A 12,547-nucleotide genomic window follows, 5' to 3' on the forward strand; every position below is an offset into this window, starting at 1 on the left:
ATTTGTAAGCAACTTTTTAAACACCTTTCCTTGCCCTTTTTATTCTTAGATGCCATATCTGGAAGTGAGGCACCTACATTTCAGGCAGCTTGTACCTTTGAATCACCTGCTCATTGGTATCTCCTGGCCAACTCAAGGCCCTGTAAAGAAAACTTCAGAGGTGTAACTGGTAGCAGCACTGCTTTTCACATGATACTAAATCTATGCTATGTCTGTGGTGACATATTCAGCGACAGCATTCCCTGTAACTACTACCTCAAATACATATTCCCATTTGGGAAAGCACTAGAGCTTGCTCTCATGTCAGTCCAGGTTCTGTGGCTGATTCAGCTTTCATTCTGACTTAAGGAGAGAATCTGAGCAAAATAGATAATATTGCTACAAAACTTTAAAATGAGCAAAGCAGCTTCTGAGATTCCAGCTGTTGTAATATAAATAGTTAATATTCCTGCTCTTTGCTTAACCCTTCCCTCCATTAACAGGTTTTAGCACAAGGTCTGGTGCTGAGCCCCTGCCAGCACTTTAATCTGTGCTGCCCAACTGCACTGAAATAACTCACATTGGTTTGGGAAACAAGCCCTCCTAGCCTGTGGCACAACAGCAACATTCTTAACTGCTATCCACTTCTGCTGTAACCACCCATAACCTTGAACTGCGGTCATTCCTATGAAAACCCAACTTGTAACCTTGTAGTTTGTCATTTCTTTTCTAAGAACCACTGCCTTAGCAGTGCTGGCCCTTCTTGAGATCCGCAAGTGTTGAAGAAACCAACTGTTATATGCAGTGAGTCGGCAAGGGATGATGAATTGTACATGCTGCTTTCTGTACCTTTTAGAAAAGATACTTCACATTTTAAAGAAGAGCTGGTTTTATGCATTAAACAAAGTGCTACAAGTTGCTGAGAACCTGTTGAAATGGTGAAAGGTGCACAACTAGATGAGTGAATACAAAAAAGGTAGTTTCCCATGAATTGATAACTTTCTTTTCGTAGGTCGCTGGATTTGTGATTGTTGTCAGACCCTCCCAGCCCCAGGAGAGGAGGAAGAAGGGGCAAAAACAGCAAGGAAGGCTAAACTCCCCTAAAAAACCTTGCTGTTTCAAAATGTAACTGCACAAATTGAAGTGATACTTTGGTGCTATTTAACCAACCACTTTTAGGAGGAACAATACCACTGCGTTTTTCTTTTTATCCAATAAACTTTTAATTTTGGCTATATAACCATTCTTGTGAGACAAGTCTCTCATCACGTCCTGTCTGCTATCTAGACAAAAAAGTCAAATTCCTGTTCGAAAAGAAAAAGCTTCATATAATGAAATTTAAATGGTACATGCACCATTTGTATAAAATTAAGTACCACACTTATTTATTTCAGTGTACTCATCTGTAAGCTCTGTGAAAAGAAAATTACAGAGCAATTTAAATACATACCATTTGCATAGCAATTAATTTGAAAGACTCAAACAAGGCAAAAAGTACTCCTGGAAAAGACTAACTTTGAGGGAAAAAGTGAACACAATCTGACTTTCTTACGATATTCTGAAAATTTCTTTCAGCAAAAAATTTTCTTTGCAAACTAATGAATTATTGATATAAATTTACAGGGAAAAAAAGGGACTGTAAACATTAAAAAAAAAAAAAAAAATCAATCTCAAAAAGCTATAAAAGGGAGATGTAAGAAAATACCTCTCAGGCTTAAGGTACTATATACTGCATTGCTTTTAATGAGGAATGAGAATGTTCTACTGACAAGTAACAACAGCTGAAGGCTTTCCCTCCCTACTGTAATACTGAAGTAACATGCACTGCATTCAGGTCATGGATTTGCAGAGGTGGTGAGTGACTGGACAGGCCTCTGCTTACAGATGACTGACGCACAGCACAAGCAGTCAAATTATAGCCCCTCCATCCCCTTATTCGGCTGGTTTTTTTCTTCCTTCACCCTACATCCCTCAACTTCAGTACGCTTCAAAGCCATTGCTTGTTAGTTATACTGAAGGTAACCTGTCAGAAGAGCAGGATTCATTTTTAAATATGCTCCAAATTGAGGGGGCACTACAGAGCAGCAGTTTGTATTCCACTCTTTATCAAGGAACTAATGACAGAAAATCATTAGGAGTTAATTTTTCCTAAGCACCTGTTTAGGGATCCCCAGCTCTACATTCAGTTTTAAGTCCTGATCTCTGAAGAATACTGCAAATAGCACAGTTGCTGCTCATTTTACTTTTAGGGAAAAAAAAACTTACAATATAAAATTAAATATGGCTTTTTTTCTCCCCACCACTTTCCTTCTGATTTACGAAAAGTAAACTGAATACTTCTTCAGGAAACAATAAAGAGTATTAAATATTATAGAAAGTTATTCATGTTCAATTTCACAAACTGAAATGTGATTTAGTCCATCATGTATCAATTTAAAAAAGAATTTCAAGTATTACCTTCAAGATTCCAATAAGTATAGTCCAGAAAACAGACTCTTCATCCTGAGATTCATCTTCTGTAGAGTGCAAGTATTTCTGGCTTGCCTCCATCTCCTCTGGATTGTAGGAAGCCTCGCCAAATGGATGCTGTACGACTGTTCGATCATAGTAGACTTTCATTTCAAACTCACTTTCCTGGTGGGAGGGATGCCCATAAATCCCTATTCCCACTGGTCGGCAGAAGTGTGCTGCTATGTGGACAACGTCTTGGCTACAAGTAACAGACTGTAACTCGTACTCGTCAAAGCTGGGGTGAAGAGTCATATCAGATACATAAATCTGCATCACCTTTTCAACTCTGCATCTGAAGTACTATCTTTCCCTCATGATTTAGTCTCAAGTAGCTGCAGTTTCCTGCTCCAATCTGGCCTTGAACAACATGAAGAAGAATCCATTCTTCAGGTACATCCTCTTCCTCAAAGGTATTTACCAAACATAGTACTCAAGCTGCCACAAATACTATCAGGATTCTCCTCCAGCGTGAGGCTCTTACGTTTTATTCTGATTCTTCCTATTGTCAAGTCCAGTACTCTGCCAACACAAAACGATTTAGAGTTAGTATATTTCATTCCTGGATGGAATCAGTTTTTGTTCACACCAAATCAAGCAACTTCAATAAAAGCTGGTTATTTACTGAGAAAACACAACGTGCTAAATGATGTGTAGATTGTTTCTCCGCCCAAAAGCAGCATATTGTCACTGAAGAAGCATGTGTGCACTTTCAAGTTCTTGTTACTATATGAACACTCAGCTCTTTACAGCACTTACCTACACGACAGCTCAGGCTGCTGGGGCAGGGCAGAGAGGGAAGGGGCTGTTACACAGTCAAGGCTCCCGCACCCTTTCCTCTCCCTCGTTGCACGCTGCTGCCCAGGCAGCCTCAGCACAACAGCTGCACTCAATGCACGAGCTCTAAACCTTGCCAAAGACTTCCAAAGAATGCAGCTGACCGAATTTAAATGCCAGTCAAGGGTGCTTTGAAGCTTCAGATGGCTTCCATCACTTCGTGCCTTCTGCAAAGACTGTACAATTACCTTAAAAATGACAGCTACTACTACACTGTTGGTAACCCGGTAGCATCAAAACAAACCGCATGACTCCCGCTGAAACGTCACTTAAATCGCACGGGTTTTACAGCTAACAGACGGAGGAACAACAGCACACCAACTTTTCTACAGCTCCCAGCTTACGGTCCCACGGGCCACAAGGCCCCAATTCTGCAACGACAGCATACAAGAGAACAGCCCCGCCCTCGTAACCTTCCAAACCAACAAAAACCCCTCCGAACAGCGACAGAAAAACAGCCTTCTACCTTTCGCGGCGCAGCCCACCTCCAACCCGCCCCGGGGCTTCGGCGACTGCGAGGCCGCGGCTCCGTAGACGTGCGGCAGGGCAGGGCAGGGCAGGGCGGCGCGGAGAAATCCCGCCCCAAGGCGGGCCGGCACACCCGGACGGCAGCGGCAGCACAGAGGCAGCGCGGAGGCCGATCTCAAAGAGCCTCCGGGCCCGGCGCCGCCCCTCTCGCTTCGCCGCTCCTCCCGAACCCGGCCCGGACAGCGGCGCGAGGAGCGGGCGCCGCCTCCCAGCCCCGCCCCGCAACCGCCCCGCAACCGCCGCCCCTCGCCGCCGCCGCCGCCGCCGCCGCCTCTCCCGCGCACCGCGGCAGGCGGGCCGGGCGGGGCTGCGCGCTAGCAGCAGACTGAGCTTTCTGCTATCGCGAGAGTTGGGCGGCACGCGCGGCCGTCGCTCTGGCAACCCGCTCCGCCCACCTGCTCCCGTGTGACTGCGCAACGCGCAGCGGCTCTTGTCCCTCTCGGCGACCCGTCGGCAGCGATGCAGTTGCCATAGTGACCTCCCTCGAGCTCTCTCTCCCCGCCCGTTGCTCGGCTGCTGGGCGGCTTCGTCCCGATCCCGCGCAGTTCGGAGGTCGGGACGCACCCCGAGCCGCCAGCGGTGCCCCGCTGGAGGATGGAAAGCGAGGGCGACAGTTGTTCGTGGGGAAGGAGAGAAGACCCTGAGGTCGTCCACGAGGGTTCAAGTCCAGGTTGCCGGAATGCCTCGTCCAGGTGGCGTGCGGACACCAGCACTGCGCCTTCCCGCTGAATCGCAACGAGCTGTGCGTCTGCAATACAGCTGGCAGCCCTGCTGCACAGGTAACAACGCCTCCCGCTGTATGCTGTAGGAAGGCATGGAGAAAAAATCATTGTTAAAAATGATGTTGATTTGCCTATCATTTAATGTGTAGGAATTGGGTTTTGTACTCACAAAACTCACGTTGCCACAGTGAATGTGCAAAGCTACATATTATTAAAACATATTATTTAAAAAAAAAACACAAAAAAACGCTCGTAAAGAAATGAGAATGTTTTAAATACTTTTATAATGAATGTTATCAGTACACTTTAATCCATGCAAGTATAACATAGAGTTTCAGGGAATGATTCAGGGAGTGGGCATGAAATTGGACTAAAAATTCAGGGGAAACAAACATGGAAATTAATTAGAGTCACTTAGTGGGAGATCAGTAGACAGTCTGTGTATATTTAATATAAAGACATTTGAAAGCCAGATTCACTGCTGCTAGATTTCCTTCTTCACCTTTCTGTCTCTGTCCACACGCTCTTCAGCAGATGCTGTGTAGACTGTCTCTGCCCAGACTGCTCTCTGCACAGTCTTGAACTATTTTTTTTCACGTTATTTTTATCAAATGTCAGGAAGTTGAGTTCTTTATGTGATTCATCTCTCCATGCTGATAAACCTTGATACCTTAATCTGTTATAGAAAGACTCCTCAGTGTCTAGAGTAAAACCTAGAAAAAGACATCTGTAGCTGTTGTGGCTGTGTTCTGGTTAGTTTGCAGCCTATGGAATCCTAAGACTTGATAAGATGTCCAAAATCTGTACAGTGTTGAAGGCAGCATCATAAAATGTGGGTCTGCAGAACGACTGAGATGAACATAATGATGTGGTGATAAGAGGGATGAAAAATGTCTGTTCTCAGAGCCATTCTTCTCATCCTACTATGCAATGATTTGTAGTGGTGTACTCCCCCGTTCAGCCTTTTCCCAGAGAAGAATTAAAACCAGGAGAAGAAAAGTCTCCCTTGCTTAGTGGTTGAGTGGCTGAAATATTCATAAAAAATATTCAGAAATATTTTTCAAATCTCTGCTCTGCTGGGTTTGAATCAGGATTTCCTGTCTCCAAAATGAACAAGGCACTACTAGGTTCTCTAGACATGCCATTCTGCTACATAAATTCTATCCTTGACATCAGTGAGATTTGATATGCATGCTTATTATTAGTGTTGCAAAGAGTACCATATCTGGTCTAGGTAAGGAGGTAGATGGAGAAATCTTCCTGGTATATAGTTCTGTGCTTTGCTTTCCAATAACCTAGTCTAATTGGACTAGATGATCTTCCAACCCATATTGTTTTATATTATTAAATGATGGGTTACTCTGTATATTTTCCTGACAGATACTGGTATAAATGTCTTGTTAGATAGCTGCTGTGCAATGTTTGTGAGAATCTTGCTGCATCAGAGTTTTAGATTTTGCTAAATCTCAGTAATAATAAAATTGCTGCAGGGTTGACACCTCAAGGAATTATTATTGGAACTCTTCTGAGATTGGTTCTTCATGTAAGATTTAGTCCAGATGATCAACAGGTGGCAGTATGTGCTGGAAATCGAATCTACATGTTAAGTGCAAAGGTGAGATGCCATTCTTTGTAGCCACAGTGCTGTTGTTTCTTAAAGTTCATCACTGTCAATAAAATCATGATGTGGTGCTGTATGCATTCATATTCTTGTTTAGAAGAAAACAAATACAAATGAATGCTGAATAGCATTATCAATGACACGTCATAAAAATGATGACAGAGTAAAGTGTTGAAGTTAAACGATATCTCAGTGTTATGAAAACATCTGAAAAATTACTCCTTTATCACTCACTTTGAAAAAGCAAATGCAACATGTGGTGTTTTCTGCCAGCAGAATGATATACGTGGCTATATTTGGCTTAAGAAAATCTTGTTGAATTTATAATTTGAACCTAAGTCTGATGTTATTTTTAGCAATAATTCTTAGTTATTAAGACCTTGAATTAATTGCCAGTTTTGTTTTGAAATCTGTTTTGCTTTTATTTTGACTTTCCTATTCGTAGAATGAAGCCATAGAAGTTAAACTGAATGGCCACCTGGCTCCAGTGACTGCTGCTGAGTTTTGCACGTGGGAGAAAAATATGCTTCTATTGGTGTCTGAAGACAGAAGCTTCAAGGCAAGGAAATTCTTGAGCTGCATTTTAAAAAAAATAATAGAATTAATGAATTTTTGAATTAATGTTGTTTTTTTTTTCCTAAAAATATTTGCTGAAAGCTAAGCAAAAGTCATCTTTGATATTATAGAGACCAAGATATTGTTTTTAAGAATTGCTTGCAAAGTTATCATAAAAATTAATTATTTTTATTTATTTATCTATTTCTAATGACAATGAAGGTTTTTCATAGTCAAAACAGTATAGTGAAGTGTTAACTTTGGTGATTTTTATTATCTGGCAAATAAACTCTGGCACTTATCGATTAAACAGAGCCCGACACAATAAGGAGGCAAACAAATAAACAAACCCTGTGGAAAACAACCTTCCAATATTGCATCGCTTTCAGTGGCTGCATTTCCACGTTTTCACCACTTGATGGCCTTTAAAAGTTTTTTTTTTCCTTAAAGATCTAAGTAGGTGCCTATCTTATTTTGTTCTTCCCTATAGGTATGGGACTATTCTACTGGACTGTTAATGTATCAGTCAGGGATATTAACAGGTAAATTTTCCTTTTTTATATACTTTTGCACAGCAAAATGTATCGATCTGAACAATAAAATAAAATCAGTATGTAGGTGTTTAGTTGATCTAGTAAAAATATTTCTAGTAAACTATATGCTAGCTCATATATTTTCCTTTAAAGTGGGTAGGTAGTTTCAGTGTATTTTTATAAACAGTTCTTGTACAGAATATGCGTTTAACTGTTGGCATTTACTGAGATGTGCAAATAGTTCTATTGTCTATGTGCTTTTTTTTTTTTCCAAGTTTTTTGTAGGAAATGCAAAGAAAAGAAATACTGTAAGTGTACCATGTGTAGGTTTACTAGCAGGGCTTGTTGAAGGCATACATCGACTTTAAAATCAAAAGCTGTGTTTTATAGAAAGATGAGAACAAAAGGAGAGGAGGACAAGCATCTGTGCAGCAAGGACGCTCCTCTCCAACAGAACTTTTCCTGAGAGTAACCATATGGTTTTCACCAGAACATGCTCCAATTCTGTGCTGGTTGTTCTTGCTTATGGTGCAATTAGAGCAGTTGGAGCACACTTCGACTGGGGGAAGGAACTACATGGGAAATGGTTGTTAAGCTTTGTGCTTATCTATTATTAGATGCCTCAAAGCAAAGGGAGAGCTCAAACCTATGGTAGGAAAGAAGAGGAAGAAGGAATGACTCCCCTCTGAGCCTGTGGCAGTTGCTTTGATTGAACTGGTTTGTGGTAGCAAGGCCATGAGAATAGCAGTAGGTGATCTGACAACGGGGCTCTGAAAAATATTGCTGCTTAAGCCTGGGTGAAAGGGTGCAGCAAACCACGGCCTCTGCAGTGTAGATAGAAGGTTACTGAAAATCACAGCCATAGCATTTTAGGAAGGCAGGCTACAGATCTAGAAATGGAAAACCCACTGCAACAAAAAAAAAGCGAAGACCCTTTGCCTTAGGGTTTTGTTGTTGTTGTTGTTGTTTTGTTTTGTTTTTACCTTTCTCTATAAATAGGAGCTAGCAATTTTGAATAAAATTTCTGATTCCTGTGTATTCTGGAACTGATTGCAACTTTTTTGGAACAGAATTTCCTTTGCTAAGTCTACTAATTGACGACGAAAAGAGACAGATCATCACTGGATGTGCTGAAGGACAGGTAGTAGACAAAACAAATAATCTCTCTGTGACAAAATAGTCAACAATCATTAATTTATCTATCAAGAAGCATCACAATTTGCATGCTAGTTTTAAAATGCTACAACAATTATTTTAGCAAACATAACAGTGTAACACCTTTATTACAAAATGCAATTTTTTTCTCAAAACCATGAAAGTTTTTAGAACTGCAATCAGTGAGTATATGTACACTGAGATACTATATGTATCTGTTTTAAAAGAAAAAAGATGAAAAGCAGAATTCTCATTTTTTGGCCAAGAAAAAAACAAATAACCATAAATGGGAGAGACCATGATTTTAATGTGGTGGAATTCTAAGAAAAATGTAATAAATGTACTTGAAGCACTTGAATTCTTCTTTAATTTAATGCTAGGAATAAATTAATCTGATTTTTTTTCTGTGGCATATTGAAGCTCTCTTCCTTCAGTGTAAGTGTTCAATGGGTCATGAAGAATGTTAAATATGTAAATATGGTGATGCCTAAAAAGACAAAGGTATCAATGAGATTAACTTATGTGGCCCATTAAGCAATTGCACGCAGGTAGCCTAGGATTTTTAACTGTAGGTGAGTCTGTGAGGAGTTGTTTTTAAAAGACATAAACATATGGGAATTAGACATGCTGTTCAAATTGATAATGGCTTCTTCTGCTAATAATGAAATTACCTTTGAAAAGTTTGGGATGTAGATAGATGTAATTTAATTTCTGGTCCCAGGTAAGATGAGTAAAAATTCATTACTTACATAAGCAGAGTTCAGTACTGAACCTCTAGCTCATATTTGTATAATTTCATTGCAGTTGCTTTTCTTTTGTTTTCTTTCAGCTTTGGATCTTCAGTTTAAGCAGTGATCATAGTTACCGTTGTGTGGCACATACGGACTTAAAGAAAGAGCAAGAGAAATTCTATAATAAAATCTGGAAATCTGAAGAAGAATTAGGTAGCATAGTGCTTCTAGTATGCTGGTTTTGCTGTATTTCAATTGTTATTGACTACTGAGTGTGTGTGCCTTTTATGCCATGAAAGGTTCGTGTAAGTGATGGAGTTTTGAATCTCAGTCACGTGGAATGTTTGACTGAAGTTGATATGAAGGTGGGGGTTGGCATACAGGGAGGAATTACGCATATGTGTCTCTAATAACATCTTGGATAATGTATCTGCTTGTAAATCATTGCATGATACATGTGAGAATAAAATCAATTCCTAAAAAAGATAATCCATTGTCAAAATGGAGTACCATTTCTCCGTTACCTTTGGAGCTTCTAAGAATCTTCTATTTTACGCTGCGTTATGTTATTTTATGCTATATGTTTTGCTATGCTATGTTGTTTTACGTTTAGACCAGAGCCCCCATGATATATTATTTAACTGACAGTGGTATTTTTATAACACTGAGTACTTATAAATGAATAACGATTGCACCTCAGCAAGGTGATTCTCTGGCTCAAGACATCTCCATCTTTTGAAATGGAAAGATTGTGTGGTCTTATTTCATGCTATTTTACTGCATTACTTTTAATTCTCTCTTAAATCCCTTCTGTTTGCCTTATTTCATTGTTTTGTTGACTGATGTTATTGTTGATTGTTTTTTTTTTAGGTGAAAGGCAAAATGCTTCTGAGCTTTGCAAAACAAACAGCATGAAACCAGAGGGGTCAGTGGAAGCATCATTGCCTGTTCTCCTAATTGAACACTGTGACTATTCAGTATGTTTCCACAATGAAGAAAATATGTGAGTCCTTTAAAATATCACCAGGTTCTTAGGTTATTTTCACTGCATCAATTTTAATTGAAACTTTTTCCTTTAAACTACAGATTTTAAAAATGCATTTGAAATCTTCTATGGGATGGCTTATTATTTTTGTCATATTGGAATCAAGTTAGCTAGTATTACTGTGTCTTATATAGTAAAAAAAAAAAAAGCTTTTTATCATACTCAGGTATGTTTTCTTTTTCTTTTTTCTAAAATAATGTATCAAAGTGCAAGACCAGTTTTGAAGGGTAGGTAATATAGCAACTGCTTTAGAGGAGGAACAAATTTAAATGAATTCTATCGTGAATATGTTTTGTAACTGCTTCTCTTATAACTTTAGTTAGGAGTATCTATGGAACTAAAACACACTGTAAATTTGCTGTAAAATGATTGTAGCAAGTGATTCAGATCTTCATCTGCAATTCTAATAAGAAAAATAGCTGAATGTGACACAGTGAGTTTTCATAATTTCATATCATATGCCTCATTTACTTCTAACGTTGTGTTGTCTTGAGCCTGATCAAGTTTAGTGTAATGGAGTTAAATAGAATATACATGAAAAGGTTGCCCAGAGAGGCTACTGAGATACGGAGATATTCAAGACCTGTCTGGATGCCTACCTATGCAATCTATTGTAGGGCACCTGCGTTAGCAGGGGAATTGGACTCAATCTTTTGAGGTCTCTTCCAACCCCTGCAATTCTGTGATGGTTATTTGATGAGTGAATTCATAGTCATTGTGGACACAAGAGCTAATGTTTTTAAGAAGCTGGCATTTTTTGGTTAATTGATGTGGTGTGTTACATGGGAATATTACACACATTTTTTTCTCTTTCTACTATATAAAATCATTCTTCTGTGTGTTGCAAACATGAAAATAAAGGATGAATGCTATTTTTCTTCTTTTTCTTAAACTGTTTCTTAAACTTTTAATAGCTGTGCACATAGACAAGCCCTGAGATGAATACTTCAGATGATTTCATAATTGATTTACATTACTGTGGTGGCTTAACCTAGTTAACAATTACTGTTTTGTTCAGTGTGCTGTTAAGTAGATGATCAATGTCCTACTTCTGTTTATATACAGAAGTATTTTTCATATTGCTTACTCTCACAGCAAGGTAGTTTGCATTTTTAATTAATTTCACTAGATAATTATGTAATTTAAGAAATGTGATTTTTTAAATTATTTTTGTAAAATGCTGTGTTAATTCTTTATTTCATAAATTCGTAATAGTTACTGATGTGAGTAATTTAATTATAATAATTTTTAATTTATTCTGATGCTTATTCTGGATTTAGCATAAATTCTCCAGGAAATATACATATAAAAATATTTAGAATAACTCTGCAGGTGGTATTTATTGCATTATTGAAATGGTAATAAACTAGGTTTAGACATCTCAATATTTTTCCTTTCTTTCTGCTTTTCCTTTTTTTTTTTTTAATTTTTTTATTTTTCTGAAGTAAAAATAAAGAATATCCACTGGAAAGTTCTCCTCCAATCAACTGTGAGGCAGAAACATCCGTTATTTTCAACCAACTACAATTTGTTGCGTTCAGCATTCTGGTATGAATGGTTTCATTAAATGTACTGTTGTGACCTTGTGGAGACAGAACAACAAAATTTGTGTGGTGTTGTTTATAAAAGCTATGGTTTTCCTAGGTAACTTCCTAGAAAAATCTGGCATCTGCTGCCTGGTCATCATTTTTTAACTTGCAATACTGTGCAATCTGCTAATATGTATCAAATGATTCTAATTCTCCATTGATTTTCTATCTTGTTTGCTTTTGGCCCCATTCTATCACTTTTCCACCACAACTTGCAAATTAGTGGTGTAACACTTCAGAAGGTGATCTTCTGAGTCATGTCCTTGGTGTCATTAAGGCATGTTAGAAGCTGAAGTTCTGTTTCAAAAGAATCAGAATACTCCTTTTTTTTTTTTAATTTGAAGATCATTCCGTTTTTACGTATCTATTAAAACTATAAAAAAGAATTCTTGAATATAATCCAAAGAAGGATGTATTTTTTAAAGGCTTTGGAGAAGCAAGTTGTGTCATTGCTTTTGTCATTTCCAATCCAGGTAAATATTACACAGGAGCCTTTTCCTAGGACAGCAATCAAGTGTATCACTGAGTACATTATTATGTCAATGCAAACCACAGGATATAAAAGTATTTAAAAATATGTATCTTTATCAGTATTTTGGGTACTAGAACAGTAGCCAACTCTAGTGGACGTGTCAGGAAGATTTTTATTTTAACATCTGCTATATATTTTCTATTTGCATTGGCTCAGCTCTGCTTGTCTTCCTATAGTTACTCCACAATTCACACGGAAGTTTAGACTCAATG

General features: G+C 38.6%; 1 protein-coding gene and 1 pseudogene across 1 annotated transcript in view; one reads left to right on the top strand and one right to left on the bottom strand.

Moving 5' to 3' along the window:
* Window positions 1-1,618: 1,618 nt before the first annotated feature.
* On the bottom strand, window positions 1,619-3,573 carry LOC125685367 (UPF0669 protein C6orf120 homolog; annotated as a pseudogene).
* Window positions 3,574-4,248: 675 nt separating this feature from the next.
* LOC125685455 (WD repeat-containing protein 27-like) overlaps window positions 4,249-12,547 on the top strand; it is a 31,248-nt gene continuing 22,949 nt past the window's right edge. The window contains exons 1-8 of the mRNA XM_048928517.1: window positions 4,249-4,631; window positions 6,065-6,189; window positions 6,641-6,754; window positions 7,241-7,292; window positions 8,354-8,424; window positions 9,268-9,382; window positions 10,040-10,172; window positions 11,660-11,762. Of these exons, the coding sequence (XP_048784474.1) occupies window positions 4,532-4,631; window positions 6,065-6,189; window positions 6,641-6,754; window positions 7,241-7,292; window positions 8,354-8,424; window positions 9,268-9,382; window positions 10,040-10,172; window positions 11,660-11,762 (813 nt within the window). The 5' untranslated portion in view covers window positions 4,249-4,531. The remainder of the gene's footprint in view (window positions 4,632-6,064; window positions 6,190-6,640; window positions 6,755-7,240; window positions 7,293-8,353; window positions 8,425-9,267; window positions 9,383-10,039; window positions 10,173-11,659; window positions 11,763-12,547) is intronic.

This window comes from Lagopus muta, chromosome 28, assembly GCF_023343835.1.
Source record: "Lagopus muta isolate bLagMut1 chromosome 28, bLagMut1 primary, whole genome shotgun sequence".
Taxonomy (NCBI): Eukaryota; Metazoa; Chordata; class Aves; order Galliformes; family Phasianidae; genus Lagopus; species Lagopus muta.